At 41.8% G+C, this 22,908-nt stretch overlaps 1 protein-coding gene across 1 annotated transcript in view; it reads right to left on the bottom strand.

The window, feature by feature from the left end:
- Positions 1–22,908, bottom strand: part of DCC (DCC netrin 1 receptor) — a 1,302,851-nt gene that overhangs the window by 620,489 nt on the left and 659,454 nt on the right. Inside the window, exon 3 of the mRNA XM_034401555.3 lies at positions 8,950–9,234. Coding sequence (XP_034257446.1) covers positions 8,950–9,234 — 285 coding nt within the window. The remainder of the gene's footprint in view (positions 1–8,949; positions 9,235–22,908) is intronic.

Raw genomic sequence — 22,908 nt, 5'->3', positions numbered from 1 at the left:
AGCAAGATACTTTATACCAGCTCTTTCCACCTCGTGCACTTGAGCGCTCACCGCCACATGTGTGGCAGAGATGGCATTCAGCTAGTTCGGACTAGTTCACCCAAACTGATAGTGGAAATCACGGGTGGGCTAGCCCACCCGCCCCAGCTCTATGCTATCCTATTTAGGCACATTTAGGGGCCAGGCGCATGCACAGAAGGCAGGCATGCGAGCAAAGCGCATTCACGGAAGGCCAGGAACATGCACGGAAGGCAGGTGCGCATGCAAAACAGGCGCAATGTGCACAAAGCGCACATGCGTGCGTGTGGTGAACTGGTAATAACATAATCCGAAACCCACCGCTGATGTGTGGACTAGGGATGGTTGGGTTGGGACTGAAGACTGCTCTATACCATTCCAGACAAATGATTGTCCAGTCTCTTCTTGAAAACTTCCAGCAATGGAGCACCCAGAATTAATCCACTGAATAATTGTTCTCACTGTCAGGAAATTTTTCCTTTCTTCTAAATTGGATTTCTCTTCCATCCTTCCATCTTTCCATCTTTCCATCCTAGGAATGGACCTTCCATCCATTCCTAAGACACTGAGCTTGTCGATCAGAAAGGTTGGCAGTTCAGCGGTTCGAATCCCTAGTACAGGTCTCCTGCATGAGCAGGGGGTTGGACTAGATGACCTCCAAGGTCCCTTCCTACTCTGTTACTGTTACCTTCTTATCCTGCCTCAAGTGTTTCGGTGAATAAGTCAACTCTTCTCTGTGACAGCCCCTAAAATATTGGAAGATTGCTATCATGTGACCCCTCTTCGTTAGACTAGACAACTGATGGTTAACCTTTTTGCCATCACGTGCCAAAAGTGGGGGGAGTGAGGGGGGGTCACTCACGCGCATGCCCACAGCCATAATTCTATGCACCCCAACCCCCGCGCATGTGTGTGCAACCCCCTGCACTCCCCCAACTTTTGGCATGCGATGGCAAGGTAGGCCTGTTTTTCGGTCTCCCCAGGCTCCAGAGCCTTTCTAGGAGGCTGGGGAAGGCAAAAATGGCCTTCCTCACTCCCCCGGAGGCCCTCCGGAAGCCAGAAACTGCCTTTTTCCTGACTTCCAGTAGGCCCAAAAGGCCTGAAAATCAGCTGGCCGACGCGCGCATGCACGCCGAAGCTGAGCTCGCGTGCCCACCAATATGGTGTACCATAGGTTCGCCATCATGAGACTAGACATACCCAGTTTTTGAAATCATTTGTTTTAGCCTTCACCCCCTTAATCATCTTTGTTGCTCTTTTCTGCACTCTGTTTTAGAGTCTCAACATCTATTTTTGTATCATAGTGACCAAAACTGGTCTTTCTGAAATATTCTTGGTGGTTTGGATTCATTATTCATTCCATCATTCCATCATTATTAGTTTTACTCTATGATAAAATGATGAACACTGTATGAATTGCATATGCGTCCGAGGGAGAAGTGGGCACAGATGGGCTGCATTATATGGATGCAAAAGGATGTTCAGCCTGCAAAGCTCCTATGCTGAAAGCAAAACCCATGGAATTGATTTCATCTAATTGATTATTCTTTTGTGTTTGAACACACTAAAGCAATTCTCCTGAATGAGAATGCAGTCTTCCTGAACTGACTGGGGTTGGGTTAGTTTAAGTGGTGCTTAAGGAGGTGTGACGTTTTAATTTCTGCTATTTTTTTTTTTAAATGTAGCTGTTGCTTAACAACCATCAGGCTTTTTAAAGCAAAGTCTGTTGTGTCTTGTTTTGTTTTAATGACAGAGTACCAATTTCTTTTAATGCTGCATTACAGTCATCTTATTCTAACTTCACACAGAGACACGTTCAATTTATGCATAGAACTGAATCATCTAAAAAGCTAATTGGCTTTTGAATGTTAAACAATAAATAGGTTAACAAGATTTTCTTCGTTTTTCTACCATTGATTGCTTTGGAATTGTATTAGCATTCTAATACAAGGAAGGAAGGAAGGAAGGAAGGAAGGAAGGAAGGAAGGAAGGAAGGAAGGAAGGAAGGAAGGAAGGAAGGAAGGAAGGAAGGAAGGAAGGAAGGAAGGAAAGGACATTTTGTCTTTCTGGATTACAAGCTAAATTTAAATAGTTACTGAATGCAAGGTTATGGAAAAGTGAACAATTAAGCCTTTCACATGAACAATCATAAGGTTGCCATCTACTTGTTTATATTGTTGGAAGAAATGTCCATCTGGGTTCAGTCCCAAGTGGGGAAAAAGACACTGGATTCATGGAAGTTGCTTGGAAAGAAGGTTTAATGGTGGACAGGACCACATGGTTCTGAGGTCCTGGGCAAAAAGGAGAAGAGATGCTAAGAGTCCCTGGGTTTTATACCCTCTCTGGCTTTGAACTTCCTGTGGCACAGGAAGAGTCTCCTGATTGGTTGCTGTCAGAGGTCATAGTTAGCTTTTAAGGCTCTCTCTTGTGTTAAGTTTGGTTGAATCTTGCTGGGTGATGATGCAATGGTGGGTTGCTCCCGGTTCGCACTGGTTCTCAAGAACCGGTAGTAAAAATTTGTAGTAGTTCTGAGAACCGGTAATAACATTGGCTGGCCATGCCCCCAAACTGGTCCCCTGCCCACTCGCTACTCACCCCTCACCGCTCGCTTACCCTGCCCACCTCATTAGAGGCTTTTTTTTTTACTTTTAAAACATTTTTTCTACAACCTCTTCAGCTGAAAAAATGCTTTTAAAAGTAAAAAAAAAAAATGCCTCTGATGATCCCGCAGCTCAGCTGGGATCGTCAGAGGCTTTTCAAAGCATTTTTTCTACAACCTCTTCAGCCGAAGAGGTGGTAAAAAAATGCTTTGAAAAGCCTCTGACGGTCTCAGCTGAGTTGCCTGATCGGCAGAGGCTTTTCAAAGCACTTTTTTTCTGCAACCTCTTAAGGTTATAGAAAAAAATGCTTTTAAAAGTAAAAAAAAAAAAAAAAGGTTAGCCATGCCCACCCAGTCACATTACCCCCCACCAAGCCATGCCCACAAAATAAGCCACGCCCACAGAACTGGTAGTAAAAAAATTTAGAACCCACTCCTGTGATGATGTAATGAAACGGCTTTGGGCAATTCCTACTTTGGCTCTGCCTGAAGGAGGTAGATCTTTGTTATATAGAATAGACTGGCCAAGACTTTAATAGCCCATTGACAAAGGTGGTGGTGGGAGGGAACTGAGTTTCTGCCTCCCTTTTAGGGGAAATATTTTTCCCTTTTAATATTTCCCAAAATATATCATTTTTCTAGGAGAGGAGGGGGTGCTAACTTCCTACAATATGTACGAAGCTTATTGTCATCTGTTTCTGAGGAATATGCATAGAATATTCTTGCTGCCATCAACATATATAACATCAAAGTTCCAATTTTTTCCCCCAAGTCTTTTTCCTATTAAACCCAAAGGAAAAAGTTTCTGGTTTTATCTTTATATTCACTTTCAGAACCTTCTGTATGAAGATCTGAATCGTACTCCAATATTTCTTTGCTTTATCACATGTCCACCATAAGTGACAAAAAGTCCCTTCTTTACTTTCGCATTTCCAACATTCATTTGAAATACCTTTATACATTCTTGACAGCTTGTCTGGTGTTAAATACCAGCAATAAATCATCTTATAAATTTTTTCTTTTAAGTTGTAATGTAATGTCAATATTAAACCTTTCATCCACATATTCTCCCATTGTTCAAGCATTGCATTTATATCCAAAGTTCCTTGCTCACTGAATCATGCAATGTGTAACAGATTCATTGAGGACTACATATAAATCACACTTCTCCTTTGTCTTAGTTCTTAATTTAAAAAAAAAAAAAAAACTGATCCTTGGAAAGCCCCACAAAAGCTAAATGTTTCCTTAGTGCCCTCCAACTTGTAAATAAGGAGATGAGTGTGCATCACAATATTTTGTGTTGCTAATAGATAGGTCCTCTCAGACTCATAACTCAGGTCCGATCAGTCTGGAAGTCAGCTGTGAATTTTTTTCTTTGTTTTCTTTGTTTGGTTCTCTTTTTCTTGGATCTCTAGAAAGTACACAAGTGCTCAATTCAATTTCCAGTATTGCAACTGCAACTAATAGGTTTTACAGAATGTTTAGTATGCAATGATGTTTTCAGCTTATAGGCTGTTCATCTTCATAACAAACTTGTCACCTCATGGAGGCTGAGGGCACATCTGTATTGTTATTTTCTTGCTCTAGAACAATCCAGCAGATTGTTACAAAGGTGGCTAGCATGGAGTTATAGAGGGTGAGTAAAATGCAGATAATCTCTCAAAGTGTTGTGGTCCACCAGCAGCCTGAGGAGCTGGCAGCAGAGTCGGACAGTGAGGAGGCTGGGGAGGAACATGGGCCAGTCCTGGAGTCTGGGGAAGGCCCGGACGAGGGCTCTGTGTCACAGGCAGAGATGGGGCCAGGGCCATCTGGGAGTTATGTGCTGACTCTGGAGCCTCCAGAGTCTGACGTCAGTGAGGCAGAGGAACAGGGAGAGCCTGTTCCCAGTGCGCGCATGCGCAGAGCTACCAGAAGGCAAGAACAGTTAAGACAAAAGGGGCGACTCGGGAGTAAGGCTTGGAGATGATTGGTCCCTCCCATAAGTCATAAAGGAGGAACAAAGGCATGTGAGCCTTTGCAGGAAGCAACTTTGTTTGTGCTGGTCGGTTTAAATTCTGAAGCTCCATTTTGACTCTGTGCTTCGTGTGGCCTTGCAAAGCTAATTGCCAATTAGGTCTTTGGCAGTGTGTTAAGGGAGATAAAGGTGGGTGCTTATCAGCCTTATCCCAAAGGACTGTGGCAGACTTCTGTCGGACTCTCTACAAACTATTTGTGACTCATCACGGGCTGGGAATGAACAGAATTCACAGCCGTTGAAATAAAAAGAGGGTTTTGGGGACCAATTGTGTGCTTTTTACTGTCTCAGGAAGCCTAGGTCAGTATACAAAAGTGCTTTTTCAAAAGAAAACTGGACTATGTTTTTTGAAGAAGAAGATGATTCACTTCTCATCCAAGAAGTTTCCTCAATTCATCATTGAGACAACCATGTCCTGGATGACTGAGAATCTCCATAGATATTCATCCAGGTAACTCACAATCTGAACCAAAAACTTCCATGTCTGTGGTATACTAAGAGAGAGAGAGAGAGAGAGAGAGAGAGAGAGAGAGAGAGAGAGAGAGAGAGAGAGAGAGAGAGAGAGAGAGAGAGAGAGAGAGAGGGGGAGAGAGAGAGAGAGTTCGGGAACTACGCTTAGACTCTTCACACAGATGGTCCCAAGCTCAGTCCAGATCGAAGGATCAACCACAATCTGGAGACATCCAGTCCAGTGGTGGGTTTCAAAAATTTTTACTACTGGTTTTGTGGGTGTGGCTTGGTAGGCGTGGCATGAATTGGTGGGCATTGCTTGGTGGGAGTGGCAGGGAAAGGATACTATAAAATCTCCATTCCCTCCCCAATCCAGGGGAAGGTTACTGCAAAATCCCCATTTCCTCCCAACCAGCTAGGACTTGGGAGGCAGAGAATAGATGGGGGTGGGGCCAGTCAGAATTTTTACTACCGGTTCTCCGAACTACTCAAAATTTCCACTACCGGTTCTCCAAAACTGGTCAGAACCTGCTGAAATCCACCTCTGATCCAGTCGGAAAACTCAATAATGAACTAACTGATAAATAACCTCTTCTGGTAAAGGAGTGTCCTACATTCCTAAGTTTCTTCTAACCAACCTTTCCTCATGACCACCACTCACTCCACCAATCATTTATTTTCTGTTTCAACTTGAAGCATTTCAAGCAACTCAAACAAACAAACAAACAAACAAAGACACACACACACACACACACACAAATGCAAACTATTCGAAAGTTGTATAGTTCCATATAAGTATAAGCTTGGTACCCTAAGAAAAAAAAAGTAATACATGTTTTTTGTTGTAGCGTTCAACATGTACTATATATGGATTGTTATCTACAGTAATTTCAAAAGTCTGTTTATATAGGGCATTTTTACTGCTGAAGTTGCACTCCCAAAAGAAAGTGATTTATAAAATGCAACAAGCAAGCAAACAATGAAACTCACTGATAGTTAAAGCAGAAGTAAAACCACAACTAACTGTTACTAAATAAAATGAAGCAACGGGCAGGTTTTTAAAAAAGTAGCTGTCTTAAGGAGAACATTTTTCAACACAGAATTAAGCCACTGCACACGGGACATCCAGCAATAACATGCTGCATAATGTATATCTAAACACTTTGTAATTGCACATTATCTTGTACATGGAAAAAATAATACGTTCCACACTTATCTGCACCAAATAGATTGTGGTGTTCTTTCTGCGTTGGTTTTTAACAGGAATGTGAAGAAGCTCAAAGCATCACTTGCTGGAGATAAATGAATCAATCTATTTCCGCCTTGAGTCAATTTTGCATATGTTAATGCAATTTCTTACATTACTTTACTGGAAAATACTTAATATTTTTGCATCACCCCATTCACCAATGGACCAGCTTGAAATATAACTGCAATTAATTCCATATATATTCATCCAGGACAGAGGTGGGTTTCAAGCAGGTTCTGACCAGTTCTGGAGAACCGGTAGCAGAAATTTTGAGTAGTTCGGAGAACCGGAAGTACAAATTCTGGCCCCGCCCCCATCTATTCTCTGCCTCCTGAGTCCCAGATGATTGGGAGGAAATGGGGATTTTACAGTAACCTTCCCCTGGAGTGGGATGGGAATGGAGATTTTACAGTATCCTTCCCCTGCCATGCCCACCAAGCCACAGCCACAGAGCCGGTAGTAAAAAAATTTGAAACCCACCAGTGATCCAGGATCAATGCATAACATCATGTGACAAGTGAAAAGATTGGCACTGAAAAATTCACTTTTTTTAGTTAAAAATAAAATAAAAATAAAGCCAGTTTGTGATTCTTTTTTCTAGAAAAAAAAAATCATGTGTCCATTGGTGCATGGTTGACTTGAGGAGACCACAGTAGTTGACAAAAGCTTGTACCTTTAAATAAAATGTGTTAATCAGAAAGGGTGCTACCAAACTCCTGATTTTTATCACAAAATAAATATATCTGCTGACAATAATTTCAATATAAAATACGAAAAAAAAAATGCTGCTTTTTAAATGTGAAGGACATTAATTTGGTACTTCACTTAGAAATTTAGCCACAAAGGAGACTGAGGCTCTGTGTGCATCTATTTAAAAACAGATGTTAATTCACTCAGCCGTCGAGTTCATAACATTTCATAACAATAGTTTAGAAAACTATTTACATTGAGCAGCGTTTTTCAAACTTGGCAACATTAAGATGTGTGGAGTCTGGCAGCTGAAGTCTACACTTCTTAAAGTTGCCAAGGTAATGAAAAATTGCTCTAGAACCATTATGGCAAATCTATAGCACGTGTGCCCGAAGTGGCACATGAAGCCATGTCACCAGGCATGTGCGGCATCACCCGTTCCTTTTCCGGGTTTCTGGCATGCATGCTCACACTACGATCAGCTGGCCTTTGTGCGTGCAGAAGTGCTGGTAACCGGAAGAGCTGGTCTTCTGTTTTCTGGTGTGAGCATGCGTGCCGGTCAGCTGATCGGTACATGTGCATGCGTGGTAGTAACTAGAAGACTTGCTAGCCAGCATGCATGTGTGTGCCGGAAACCGGAAGTACCTTATCCAGCGTGCACATACCCCCTGGGCAGCTCCTCTTCCTGGTTGCAGCCCTGACAAGCGCGCATGCACGAAGTGCTCCCTTTCAGCACTTAGTGCCAAAAAGGTTCACCATTGCTGCTCTAGAAGATCAAGAAGAGTGATCCAGTTCCAGGCTCTGCATTTTAGGCATTGATAAATGCTTGCATGTCTGGAGGTGGGTCTAGTCTAGTGAGAAGAAGGACTAAAGGTGACATGATAGCAATATTCCAATATTAGAGGGGCTGCCACAAAGAAGAAGAGGGGGGGAGGTCAACCTATTCTCCAAAGCACCTGAAGGCAGGACAAGAAACAATTTATGGAAACTAATCAAGGAGAGAAGCAATCTGGAACTAAGGAGAAACTTCTTAATAGTGAGAACAATCCATCAGTGGAATGGTTTGCCTTCAGAAATTGTGGGTGCTCCATCACTGGAGGCTTTTAAGAAGAGGTGTAACGGCCACTTGTCTAGAATAGTATAGGGAAGAAGTGTCAAACTTGATTTGATTGATGGCCGCATCAGGGTTCTGTTTGAACTGGGGGGGGCGTGGCCAGGGGGCGTGGCCAGCTTGATGTCACTTCTGTCAAGGGCGCCTGTGGGGGCCCGAATGCTCTTCTAGCAAAATGGCCTCCTGCAACCCTCTGCCAGCGAAAACAGAGCTTGGAAGGGCCGCACTTGCTTCATTTTCGCTGGCAGAGGCACCGCAGGCTGGTCCTTCGCTGTTTCCAGGTTGGCCCCCATGGGCCAAATCTAAGCATCCTGCAGGCCGGGTCCAGCCCAGGGGCCTTGAGTTCGACACCCCTGGCATAGGGCCTCCTGCTTGAGCTGGGGGTTAGACTGCAAGACCTTCGAAGTCCATTCCAACTCTGTTATCCTGTTATTATCGACAAATGAGCAAACAAAATGATAAGGAAACACGGCCGGATTTTCCTATAGGCTAACTAGGCTTCAGCCTAGGGCCTCAAGATCAAGAGGGGCCTACATTCAAATTGTTAGCAAAATTAAAATTATACTTTCACTATAGGTGAAAGGGCCTCATAAGTGGAATAGCCTAGGGCCTCTTTTCATCTAAATCCGTCCCTGTAAGGAAAGAACATTTTATGAGGAATGGATGGAGTTACTAGGTATGCTTAGCATTGGGAAGAGACGACTGCCATGAACCCTTTCTTCAAGTGCCTGAAGAGCTGTCATTCAGGGGACAGAGCAGAATTGTCCTGAATTTTTCCATAAAACAGGGAAAGAATTCAGAGTAACGCATAACCTTACCTGATAAAACTCGGACTTCTGCTTCATTTCCAGTTCTTGAACTAGCAGGATTTTTGGCAAGGCATCTATAGATCCCACTGTCCCCTGCTTGAATCCGACTGATTTGTAAAGATCCAGAAGGCAAAATGGCTACTCGAGTGTCACCAGGATTCATAAGTAGATCTTCTTGGTTTCTCTGCCAGTGGACTGTAGGCATAGGTTCACCAACAACTTCGCACTTTAATAAAACGGTGTCACCTGCAAATGCTGTAACGGAGTCTGTCTGGGACAGAAACCTCAGTGGACCTGCAGAAAGGAAAAGATAATTGAAATTAAGGAAGAATATAGATCTAAAAGATACACATATATATACACAAATGCACATCTTTATTTATTAAATTTATATGCCACCCGTTTCACCATGGCATAGTTTTGGAGAGCTTACAACATGATCAATCAATATTATAAAACAATATTTTATTTTTATTTTTATTTGTTGTTTTAGCAAATTTAGTTAATTGCCTTCTGGTAGAAGAAGACAAGACATAGCCAGTAGGAGAGAGTAAAGAGAGAAATTAGTCTGGAATCATTATGTTGTCACAAACAATCGAAGTCCAGTCCCTCTTGAATTCCATTAACTCCAATTTAGTGCTGACCAAGAGTTGATTAAATTCTTGTGTACATTCATGAGTAATAAATCAATTTAACAGTTAAATGGGTATAGTCCTGATTCTTCATACCTGAAACTTCCAACCAGAAATGATTTTCACACATTAGTATAGTAATATTCAGCCTTTCAACCAATGAGATTTTGTGATAATGCCATTCCTCAAGATATAATTCAACTAAAAACAATTAAAGTCCTAGATTAAAACCAGATCGTTTATTTTGTGCGATATATTTTCTCAACATTGAGGGACTATCGATCTAGAGATGGTGGATCGATTAATAGGAGCTCCCACCTCCTCACAGATATATTCTGCTTCTTTCCTCTCCATCTTTTACTTTTAGTTACAATTTCTACTTTCATTATGATCTTATTGTGATTTCATACATTTGTGTGTGTGTGGTTTTTTGTTTTTTTGGTTTTTTTTGAGGCTGTAAACTGCCCAGAATTGTCTTGCAGCAAGATGGGCAGCAAGCAAATTTAATAAATAAAATAATCATCCCAAAATAACTGGAGCACCACTTGAACATCACTGGCATCGACAAATTCACCATCAGTCAATTGCAAAAGACAGCTTTACTCAGAATAGCTTACATCCTGCAACGATACCTCCAACACAGGGGTGAGCTTCAAAAATTTTAGCAAGGGGTTCTCTGCCCAGTTGCTGGGTGGACGTGGCCATGGTGGGCGTGGCCTAGTTGACCTCCTGTACCACGGGGGGTGAGTTTGCCCTCCCTGGGCTCCGGAGGCTTTCCTTGAGCCTATGGGAGGGCAAAAACAGCCTCCCCAGGCTGGGGAGGACTTCTGGAGGCCGGAAATGGGCCCATTTCTGGCCTTCCCAAACTTCCAGTAGGCCCACTTTTTGCCCTCCCCGAGCCTCCGTGTGTGCCCTGCACTTACCTGTATCCAAAATGGGCCATGTGGGGACTCCTGGAAGGGGCAGGGTGAGGTGGGCAGGGTCAGACAGGAGTGGGATTTCTCCCGAACCCCTGTGAATCCCCAGCAACCCACCCCTGCTCTAACACCATAAAACATCAACATCTGCCCATCCCAAATCCTTGGGAAGGACTCGATCAGCAGACAAAAATGCAACATCCGGTCTAAACATCTGATTGACTGTGTGACAAATCATCATCATAATAATGAGAAAAAAAATCAGACCACAGCAACACAAATTATCTAATATCATTCTGATAAATGTTCTTAAAATATAAGAAGTCAAACCCTCCAGGAAAAAAAAAAAGCTTGATTTAATTAATGATTGAAAAAGTTTGGATTAAGGAATTACTTAATATCCATTTTTGAATAAATTACAGAAACGCTTGCAGAAATGCATCAGAAATTGCTCTGGGGGAAAAGAAGCAGTGTTCTTGGGTGATGTAATATATCAAACTCTCATATATTTTTTTCTCCAGGTTTTATCTGTCAGATTATGTGAAACCTGCCAATTTCATTATATTCAAAATCACGCTTTAACAAATAATAATCTAATGCAATATGTCAGTCTAGTCAAAGGATAGTATTGGTAAGGACAACAGATATGGGGTAAAGATTAGAAGAAATTTCATAATGATAAACATTATTTGACAGCAGAGATTATTTGCTGGAAGTACTGAAGAAAAAAAAAACAGAATTACCATCTGCTAGTGGTGTAAAAATACAATAAATACACAATAAAGCATACAAAAAAAAAAAAAAAAAACAACCTGTGATGAAATTTGAATATATGTAAGAAAATTATCCGGACTCAATTATAGTAGTGATGAATGCACCATTGAAAAATCTGAAAAACCAAAGTGGGGAGAAATTCTCCTGAAGATAATCTATTTATGTGTTCAGTAAGAACTAACCTCAATTAGATGGCACATAATCCATCAGTCAAGAAAGAAAGGATATCATTATTGTCTTGTATAAAAATGTTCATAGTACTTCTTCAAAGACTATAGGCCAGGAGTGAAATGCTCCCGGTTTGGACCGGATCGCCCGATCCAGTAGCGATGGCGGCGGGTGGTTCGGAGAACCGGTAGCAAAAACCCCTGCACCCCCCCCATGCCCAGATGAGCCCCACGATCATAAGAGGCTTTTTTTTTTACTTTATAAGCATTTTTTCTATAACCTCTTCCAATGAAAAAATGTTTTTAAAAGTTAAAAAAAAAGCCTCTGATGATCACGCAGCTCAGCTGGGATCCTCAGAGGCTTTTCAAAGCATTTTTTTCTGCAACCTCTTGGTCGAAGAGGTGGTAAAAAAAATGCTTTGAAAAGTCTCTACCGAGCTGGGATCGTCAGAGAGGTATTTTTAAAAAAGCCTCTCTGAGGATCCCAGCTGAGTTGCCTGATCGGCAGAGGCTTTTCAAAGCATTAGAAAAAATGCTTTATGTTGTTTTGTTTTTTTTTAATCTAAAATAAAACTTTTTCAAAAAAAAGAAAAAGAAAAAATACTTTGAAAAGTTAAAAAAAAAAAGTTGGCCACGCCCACCCAGTCACATTACCCCCCCACCAAGCCACACCCACAGAAACAGTAGTAACAGATTTTACATTTCACCCCTGCTATAGGCAGTTTACACAATCAAAAGAACCTTATACGAAATTCTACCTCTCTTGCATCTCCCCACCCCAAACCAAAAATGAAAAGAAATATTTGAGGGGCTGCCAAAAAGAGGAGGGGGGTCAACCTATTTTCCAAAGCACCAAAAGGAAAGACAAGAAACAATGGAGGGAAACTAACCAAGGAGAGAAGCAACTTAGAACTAAGGAGACATTTCCTAACCGTGAGAACAACCAACCAACGGAAAAGCTTGCCTTCAAAAATTGTGGGTGCTCCATCACTGGAGGCTTTCAAAAAGAGACTGGACAACCATTTGTCTGAAATGGTGTAGAGCAGTGAAGGTTAACCTTTTATGTCACCGCGTACTGACTTGCATGCCGGAAATGGCACACAAAACCATCCTGCCTGGACCGCGCGGCCTCACTGGCCTTCGCGCTCATGGGAGCACTGAAATCTGGAAGAGCAGCGTTCCGTCATGCATGTGCACGCTGGCAGCTGAACTTCTGGTTTCCGGCGTGGAGGCCCTCCTGACAAACATTTGGCTCTCACACATGCATGCGACAGAAAGTTTGGGTGCCGGTGGAACGCTGCTCTTCCGGGTTTAGACGCTCCCGCACACACAAAGACCAGCTGACTGGCATGCATGTGTGCACAGGAATGCGCAAGAGGAGCCAGCAAGGCCATGCATCCCACAGGGGATGGTTCTGCGTGCCGCTTCCAGCACGCCTCCGTAAGTTCACCAACATGGGTTTAGGGTCTCCTGCTCGAACAGGGGATTGGATTAGAAGACCTCCAAAGAACCTTCCAATTCTATTATACTATGTCCAATAAATGAAAATTATTGACTGAACAGTCCGTCAAAAACATTTGAAAAAGGTAGCACTATTACTATTAAGGCACAAATGCTATCCAGAATAAAATGGTCTTAAAAACTTTGTGAAAAGCTGAAAGGCTGAAGGGACAGGCTGTTCTGTCCCCGTCTCACACACGCACACAAACAGATAGTCAGGGGTTAAATAAAACTGGCAGACAACAAATTCTTTCGATAAGAGACTTGGCAGCAACCCAGTAGCTGCTTGCCAAGAACTTTAGTCATAGAGGGAGGGGTTGTTCCTCCGACAGATAAACCCAAACAAGATACACACAGTTCAAGAATTGTCAAGTCCAGTCCGTATTAAATCCAAGGCAGATAATGTTGTTTCAAAGATACAATGTGACTCGCTAGTAGTTTGTTTTGTCCGTCACAGAGTCTGAATGGCCACCTCACCCCCTTTTATCCCCTGTGGGGTGTGGTCCAGTGACTCAGCCTAATCTCTGGCACGCCTCCTTTTCTTCTGCGCATGCCTGTCTCTCCGACGCTGGCGTGGATCCAGCCAAGACTTATCTCCGTCACTGTCCAACTGCGAGGAAATACCTGACTCCTGGCCAATCTCTTCTCCTTCAGGAGACACCTGAGGCATTGCCAGAGAGGAGGGTCCTGGAGAGGGAGGCCTGGCCAACTCCTCTCCTTCATGTTTGGAGCCTTCTCCCTCCGATAACACAGGCTCAGGTAACGGAGCCACAACACTGGCATCTAAAAGTTTCTTCTATATTGTGGGGGCCACCACCAAGAAGGTTCATTTTCAAACCCTTATCTCCATCCTCTTCATTGTCCTTTTCCTCCATAGAACTCCTCAATTCTGATAACACTATCCAATCAACTGTATAGTTAGTCTAGTCTAACTGTTATGGCCGTGGACTCAGATAGGACAGATATCAAAGAAGAACCTCTGGATCTTAGGAGGCATAAAGACAAGAATCACCTGAGGCTGATTAAACATATACACAGCTGGAACAGTCAGATAATTTTGATGACGTTTGGCCCCCACACCTGGGTGAGTAAAGAGCAACATTGTTCTATTTGGCTTCTTGCCAAGCAAGAGAGTAAATCTCTTGATTGATAACAGCTGGCTGCAGCCTGATTTAATAAGCAGCTCTGATCCATTTACTGGAAACAATCTCTGATTTGTGGCTCTTGCATGATGTGAATCCTGTTTATGTTAGAAATGTTGAATTGGCTGACAACTCTGGCTCAGTTCTAGGAAATTTGGACTGTATTTGGAATATTCTTTTGAACATTCCTATTTGGCAGCATATCGTTCAAGCAACTATCTCTGGTTATCTCTTGACTTTAAGCAAACTGTGATTTACCATACCAACTTTGTGTGAGTCAGTAATTGAGGCAGGACACCAACTCCTAGTCCAGAATAGGAATCTTCATCAAAATTGTTGTCCAACCATTATTTGAAATCTTCCAGTGAGGAAACACCTATGATTCCAGGAGGGAAACTGTTTTATCACCGAATAAGTCTTCTTGATCAGAAAATTTCTTGTTACTTCAAACTTGGATCTTCTCTAAAGTTTCAATTTATTATTTCTGGTCCTATCCACAGGAATTATAGAGAACAAATCCATACCTCCTTCCCCATGACATGGGAACACTACTGGAATACTATTAAGAACTGAGGTGGCACAGTGGTTAGAATGCAGTACTGCAGGCTACTTCTGCTGACTGCCAGCTGACTGCAATTTGGCAGTTTGAATCTCACCAGACTCGAGGTTGACTCAGCCTTCCATCCTTCTGAGGTGGGTAAAATGAGGACCCAGATTGTTGGGGGCAATAGACCGACTCTGTAAACCACTTAGAGAGGGCTGTAAAGCACTGTGAAGTGGTATATAAGTCTAAGTGCTATTACTATTGCTATCAGGTTCTCCTCAGTCTTCTCTTCTTTGAGTTAAGCATACCCAGTTCCTTTACCCCTTCTTCATAGAATTTAGCCTTGAAGTCCCTCGCCATTTTTATCATTTGTCATTATACGGTTTCCATTTTCTCAGCTTCATTGTTTTAGTGTGGTGATCAGTACTGGTTATAATTGAAGCGGCAGTGTGGATACTACACAGGTAGTCTTCAACTTACAACCAGTCATTAGTGACCATTAGTTATAATGGCACTGAAAAAAATGATTTATGACCATTTTTTCATTCAACTGTTGTAGCATCCCCCCAGTCGTGTGATCAAAAATTGCTTGGCAACTGGCGTGTTGGCTACAGTGTCCTGGGGGGGTCATATGATCACATTTTGTGAACTTTTTACAAGCAAAGTCAATAGGGAAGCCATTCGCTTAACAATCATATTACTAACTGCAGTGACTCACTTAACAACTGTGGCAAGAAAGGTCATAAGGTGAGAGAAAATTCATTTAAAACTGTCTTGCTTAGCCAATAGAAATTTTGGGCTCAACTGTGCTTGTAAGTTGAGTAGTGACTTACTACTACTTACAGGTAGAAAGTACTAGTACTGTATCTGTCGATGCAGCCCAAGATTTCATTAGCTGTGTTGGTAGCTGCATATTCCAATGTTTGGTAATGTTTTGAACCTAGATTTTTCTACTTCTGGTATAACAAATGTACAGGTAGTACTTGACTTACAACAATTCACTTAGTGACTGTTTGAAGTTACAAAGGCACTGAAAAAAGTGACTTATGACTGTTTTTCACACTTACGACCATTGCAGCATCCCCATGGTCACGTAATCAGAATTCAAACTCTTGGCTAACTGATTCATATTTATGACAGTTGTAGTGTCCCAGGGTCACAGTAATCACTTTTGCAACCTTCTGACAAGCACAGTCAATGAGGAAGCCAGATTCACTTAACAACCGTCTTACAAACTTAAAAACAGCAATTCATTTAACAACTGTGGGAAGAAAGATTGTAAAATGAAGCAAAACTCCCTTAACAAAAGTCTCGCTTAGCAACAGAAATTTTGGGCTCAACTCTGGTCGTACGTCAAGTATCATGTACAGGTGGCCCTCGACTTACAATCTCAATTCATGTTGTTAAGTGAGACATTTGTTGAGCTGTGTCCATTTTACAATCTTTCTTCCTACAGTAGTTAAGTGAATCCCTGCACTTGATCTGCTAAGTGAGTCACCTGGTTGTTAAGTGAATCTGGCTTCCTCGCTGACTTCGCTTGTCAGAAAATCGCAAAAGGTGATCGCATGATCTTGGGACACAGCAAAGGTCATAAATACGAACCAGTTGCCAAGCACCTGAATTTTAATCACAAGATCGAAACTATGATAAACAGTCATAAGTCACATTTCTCAGTGCCATTGTAATTTTGAATGGTCACTAAACAAACTATTGTAAGTGGAGGACTACCTGTCTTGCTTGATGGCCACAACACCTTTGCATTTGAAGAGAATATTTGTCATTTTCACCTTCTTTTCCTGAAATAGCCATCTTGGCTGACAATAATTATAGGAAATGTACAGCCTGACTCCCCTTTCTTGTTTCTATGGTTAAAAGTTCCCATGGTAGCAGATTGATTTTATTTTATTTTTTTTCATTTTACACTGCAGAGCAAAAGACTCATTAGCTAGTTCTCTTTCATTCCTTCAAGTCATCAGGGAAAATAAAAACACAAAAAATTCCTGGTTTTCACACTAAATTCTTGGCACAATGTCAGGATGTCAAACCATCCAGCATGTTCTCGAAAAGAAGAAAATATTAAAATGTCTCTTTTTAAGCTTGTTTAAATTAAAAAATATATACGGCGACAAAGTTCTCTAAATGACCCCAGGAAGCTGTTTAAAACTACTTTTAGATTTTTGGTATCTGCAGCAGGATATTGCATAACATAGCAGCAAAGATGAATTGGAATCAGAAAGGAAGGATTTCTGCCTTTTTCGTGACAGGAGGTATCTGGTATTATCTGAATTTCAAAATTGCTTTGACATTGAATATTTTCCCCATCTATTGATAACATGGAAAAATTTCCTACGTGATTGCTAGGCTTCCTGATATTCTAAATCAATTCAGTTCTATACATCCTCAGTTACAGATCTGTCTTGTCATAGCAATAGCAATAAGCACTTAGACTTACCCGTATTTTTCAGAGTATAAGACGCACCTTAATTTTTGGGGAGGAAAATAAGAAAAAAGCTGATTGGTGGGTGGTTGGCCTCCTGGAATACCCCCAATCAGCTGTTTCCAGAGGTGAATTTTAGCAACAGGTTTGTTGATGGTGAGCTCTGCGCCTTGCTTTTTTTCTGCCTTTGAAACTTCTGAAACTCTGTTTCAGAAAAAACTTTTTTTTCTGTCTCTGAAAGCCTCCGAAACAAAGCTTCAGAAAAAAAGCCTTTTTTTCTGAAGCTCTGTTTGGAGGCTTTTTTTCTGAAGCTTCTTCAGAGGCTTTTATTCTGAAAGACTATCTGTACTCTTTTCAATCTCCTTTTTTTGGTATTGGTATGTAGATTAACCTCTTCTGATCTGTTGGTTATTGTGTCATTCTCCAGATTTGTTAGCATAGTTTGGTTAGAACCTTTACTGATTCTTCTTTTGTTGCTTGCCATATTATTTTAGATAAAAGCCTTTCAGAGGCTTTTTTTCTGAAGCTTCTTTCAGAGGCTTCTTTCAGCCTCTGAAATATCTGTTTGGGAGGCTGGGCAGGGCTACATTCGGAGTATAAGACATATCCAGATTTTCATCCTCTTTTTCTGGAGAAAAAGGTGCATTTTATACTCGGAAAAATACGGCATATTCACAAGCACTAAGCAGTTTACAGAGTCAGCATATGGCCGGCCTCCAAATATCCGGGCCCTCATTTTACCGACCTCGGAAGGAGGGTGTCAAACCCCAGCCCGTGGTTTGCCATACCTGGGGGAGGGACCCCAGCACAGGAGGTGGTGGTGGGAAGACTGGCTGTCAAACACTGAGGTTGCAAGCCCCATCCCGACCCCAAAGCGGCAAGCAGTGAAGCAGCAAGCAACGTGATGCTGATGAACAGCTGATTGTCAGCTGGCTTGCATTTGGCCCGGATCATGGTTGCCTGCAAGCTAGCCAAACGGGCTGTTGATTGACTCTGCCAGCAGCCTGACGATCAGCTGATTGGGCCTGCCGGCTGCTCTACTCTTGTATTTTATATATATATATATATATATATAAAAAAAACCTCAAATATTATTTAGGTGCCTAATTGTTTTCAAAATGTGTTTTTAATGAAAAATATAATCTGAGAACTGCATTTCAAAAACAATTGAAGGATGCCATCTAGAATTTGTGTTCTGATTTATGCATTAGTACCAGAAATTACAGCAGTTTGCTTACATCAGAGAGGGCCTTTCAGAATTTTCCAATCAATCTGGATCTGTCAGAGCTTTCTCTAGGAGAGTGGGGGCGGGGGGGAGAGAATTTTCCATAATAGACAGATAGATGATAGCTAGCTAGCTAGAGATAGACAGGTTGATGGTGGATGATAGATGGAAGACAGAGAGATAGACAAACAGATAATACATAATAGATGAATTAGATAGATAGATGATAGATAGATAGATAGATAGATAGATAGATAGATAGATAGATAGATAGATAGATAGATAGACAGACAGAAGATAGAGAGATAAACTTGAGCCTTGGTAGTACAGGGGTTTAAGGCACCCTGTTATTAAGCTGGTTATTAAGACCAGCTGCCTGCAATTACTGCAGGGTTCGAATCTCGCCAAGGCTCAAGGTTGACTCAGCCTTCCATCCTTTCTAAGGTAGGTGAAATGAGGACCCAGTTTGTGGGGGCAATAAGCTGACTTTGTATAAATATACAAAAGGATGAAGGCTATTGCTGAGCACATTGTAAGCCGCCCTGAGTCTTCGGAGAAGGGCGGCATATAAATCAAATAAATAAATAAATAAATAAATAAACAATCAGATAATACATAATAGATGAATTAGATAGATAGATAGATAGATAGATAGATAGATAGATAGATAGATAGATAGATGATAGAGAGATGGAGGGAAGAGAGAAATAGAGAGATAATACATAATAGATGAGATAGATAGATAGATAGATAGATAGATAGATAGATGATAGAGAGATGGAGGGAAGAGAGAAATAGAGAGATAATACATAATAGATGAGATAGATAGATAGATAGATAGATAGATAGATAGATAGATAGATAGATAGACGAATTAGATAGATAGATAGAGATAGATTTGTATTTTGCAAGGCCAGGCCTTCCTCTAATGATGAAAGGTGCACTACTATTAACAATGGCCAGGGGATGGCATTTACTAGTATTACCTGCCTTTGAGGAGCATGAGATTGCAGGGAAACTGTCAATCCCACCTATAAAGAACAGGCGTTGGAGGCCAATAGGAGAAGAGTAACAGTAGCTACTGGTACTCTCTGACTTACAACCATTCATTTAAGCAGCTGTTTGAAATTACAACTGTACTGAAAAAAAAGTGACTTATGGCCGTTCCTCACACTTAACGACTATCACAACATCCCCTCAATCACACAATTCAAATTCAGGTGCTTGGCAACAGCACCTCCTATATTTATGACAACTGCAGCATTCCGGGGTCTGGCCCATTTGCAACCTTCCCAACCAACTTTCAACAAGCAAAGTCAACCGAGGAAGCTGGATTCTCCATAATACCCGCATGATTCGCTTGAAACCTGCAGTGATTCATTGAACAACTATGGCAAATAATGGTCATAAGAGTGGGCACATCTCATTTAACAACTACCTTGCTTAGCAATGGAAAGTCCTGTCCCAGTTGTGGTCGTAAATCAAGGATTACCTGTGTAATGAGCAGCCTAATGATATCTCTCTATGTCATTAGTAGAGTCGTTTGTCTCTACTTCTGGAGAGACATGATACAGGTTTAAAGTTCTCTACAGTTCTAGGCTGCATAAACAGAGGGATAGAATCAAAATAACATGGAGTGTTAATACCACTTTACAATGTCTTGGTAAAGCCACACTTGGAATATTGCATCCAGTTTTGGTCGCCACAATGTAAAAAAAGATGTTGAGGCTCTAGAAAGAGTGGAGAGAAGAGCAACAAAGATGATTAGGGGACTGGAGGCTAAAACATACAGTATGAAGAACGGTTGCAGAAACTGGGCATGTCTAGTTTAATGAAAAGAAGGACTAGGGGAGACATGATAGCTGTGTTCCAATATCTCAGGGGCTGCCACAAAGAAGAGGGAGTCAAGCTATTCTCCAAAGCACCTGAAGGCAGGACAAGAAGCAATGGGTGGAAACTAAGAGCCTTGGTAGTACAGGGGTTTAAGGCACCCTGTTATTAAGCTGGTTATTAAGATCAGCTGCCTGCAATTACTGCAGGGTTCGAATCTCGCCAAGGCTCAAGGTTGACTCAGCCTTCCATCCTTTCTAAGGTAGGTAAATTGAGGACCCAGTTGTGGGGGCAATAAGCTGACTTTGTATAAATATACAAAAAGGATGAAGGCTATTGCTGAGCACATTGTAAGCCGCCCTGAGTCTTCGGAGAAGGGCGGCATATAAATCAAATTAAAAAAAAATAATAATAATCAAGGAGGGAAGCTACTTAGAACTAAGGAGAAATTTCCTAACAGTTAGAACAATTCATCAGTGGAACAATTTTGCCTGCAGAAGTTGTGAATGCCCCAACACTGGAAGTTTTTAAGAAGAGGTTGGATAACCATTTGTCTGAAGTGGTGCAGGGTTTCCTGCCTAAGCAGGGGGTTGGACTAGAAGACCTCTAAGGTCCCTTCCAACTCTGATATTCTCTTTTTTATTTTCTCTCACCGTAACTGGAACTCAAGCTGGCTTTTTATAAGGAAGTGTTGTACATGATCCTTTCCTGTGTTGAGCTGGAAATACACAATGAAGTCTTGTGGCCTTCTTCTCTTTGTCAGCTTCATTTCTTCCTCCAAGCGTGTTAGGTTGTCCTGAGCTTCTTTTCTGCCTTCCGTTCACGTTAATTTGCACAATCATCGCACAACAATGTCTTTCGCAGCTCAACGTCTCATCAAATCTTCGTCCCCTCAGGGAAAATTGCCTCCTAACCAAGGCCTCGGCAAAGACTTAGCACACCTGCTTTTAATTTCTAATCAAAAAAGAAAAATGCCACGGGAAGCTTGATTTGCCCTACAGCCTAGTTGGAAGCCTATCAAGATCCCTATCTTCTCCCTACAGACGGTCTAATTATTAAGTAATTAAAGTTCATTTAATAAAAAAAGAGCTTATCATTGGGGGGACAGACCTTGGGGTCTGAAGCATGTGTATGACTATTAAATATTCAGCAATTTAGTAACACTCAGTACAATCCTCCAAGGAGAAACGCTTTGAGATGCTTTGTTTGTTTCAAATTAGAGACTGCAAGGTTATTTAACAGAGAAATGAAAAGCCCATTTCCAAATCAGTTCCCTTCAATGTGCACAGCAGCTGAAGGACGGTAAACAGAAAGAACTATTGGCTTCTGGTTGCTTCTGATACTACCAAAGCAGGGGTGAAATGCTCCCGGTTCGGACTGGATCGCGTGATCCGGTAGCGATGGCGGCGGGTGGTTTTGAGAACCGGTAGCAAAAATCCCTGCGCCCACCCCCCCATGCCCAGCTGAGCCACGTGATCATCAGAGGCTTTTTTTTTTTTACTTTTAAAAGCATTTTTTCTACAACCTCTTCAGCTGAAAAAAAATGCTTTTAAAAGTAAAAAAAAAAGCCTCTGATGATCGCGTGGCTCAGCTGGGATTGTCAGAGGCTTTTAAAAGCATTTTTTCTACAACCTCATCAGATGAAAAAATGCTTTGAAAAGTAAAAAAAAAAAGCCTCTGATGATCGCGTGGCTCAGCTGGGATTGTCAGAGGCTTTTAAATGCATTTTTTCTACAACTTCTTAAGGACCCAGATTGTGGGGGCAATAAGATGACTTTGTATAAATATACAAAAGTATGAAGGCTATTGCTTAACACATTGTAAGCTGCCCTGAGTCTCCGGAGAAGGGCGGCATATAAATCAAATTAAAAAAAAAAAAAGTAAAAAAAAAGAGCCTCTGACGATCAGGCAACTCAGCTGAGATCGTCAGAGGCTTTTAAAAGCATTTTTTTACAACCTCTTTGGCCGAAGAGGTTGTAGAAAAAAATGCTTTTAAAAGAAAAAAAAAACACAGTTGGCCACGCCCACCTAGTCACATTACCCCCCCCCTGCACCAAGCCACACCCACAGAACCGGTAGTAACAAATTTTACATTTCACCACTGTACCAAAGGGAATGAAAACAGGTGGAGACTTCTGATTGCTCCAGCACTGAGAAGGGAGGAGATGATACCGATAGAAATAATAGAGAATAACAGAGTTGGAAGGGACCTCGGAGGTCTTCTAGTCCAACTCCCTGCTCAAGAAGGAGACTCTAATCAGGTGAACCTTGACTTACAACAGTTCACTTAGTGACCATTCAAAGTTACAACGGAATTAAAAAAAGTGATTTATGACCAGTGGTGGGTTTCAAAAATTTTTACTGCCAGTTCTGTGGGTGTGGCTTGGTGAGCATGACATGGCTTGGTGGGCGTGGCATGGTGGACGTGGCAGGGGAAGGATACTGTCAAATCTCCATTCCCACCCCACTCCAGGGGAAGGTTACTGCAAAATCCCATTTCCTCCCAATCAGCTGGGGCTTGGGAGGCAGAGAATAGATGGGGGCAGGGCCAGTCAGAATTTTTACTACCAGTTCTCCGAACTACGCAAAATTTCCACTACCGGTTCTCCAGAACTGGTCAGAACCTGCTGAAACCCACTTTTGCTTATGACCATTTTTCACACTTATGACCATTGCAGCATCCCCATCATCATCCTCTTTTAACGACCCCATAATCCCTTTTAGGGTGGAGTCTGGGCAACCGAATGGAGCCGAGTGTTTACTGGCCAGATGCCTTTCCTGTCACCAATGCGGAGTTTTA

This window comes from Pantherophis guttatus, chromosome 2 (genome assembly GCF_059756535.1).
Source record: "Pantherophis guttatus breed Tessera chromosome 2, ASM5975653v1, whole genome shotgun sequence".
Taxonomy (NCBI): Eukaryota; Metazoa; Chordata; class Lepidosauria; order Squamata; family Colubridae; genus Pantherophis; species Pantherophis guttatus.
Note: the sequence above shows the minus strand (reverse complement) of the source record. Positions and strands in the feature narration are given on the sequence as shown.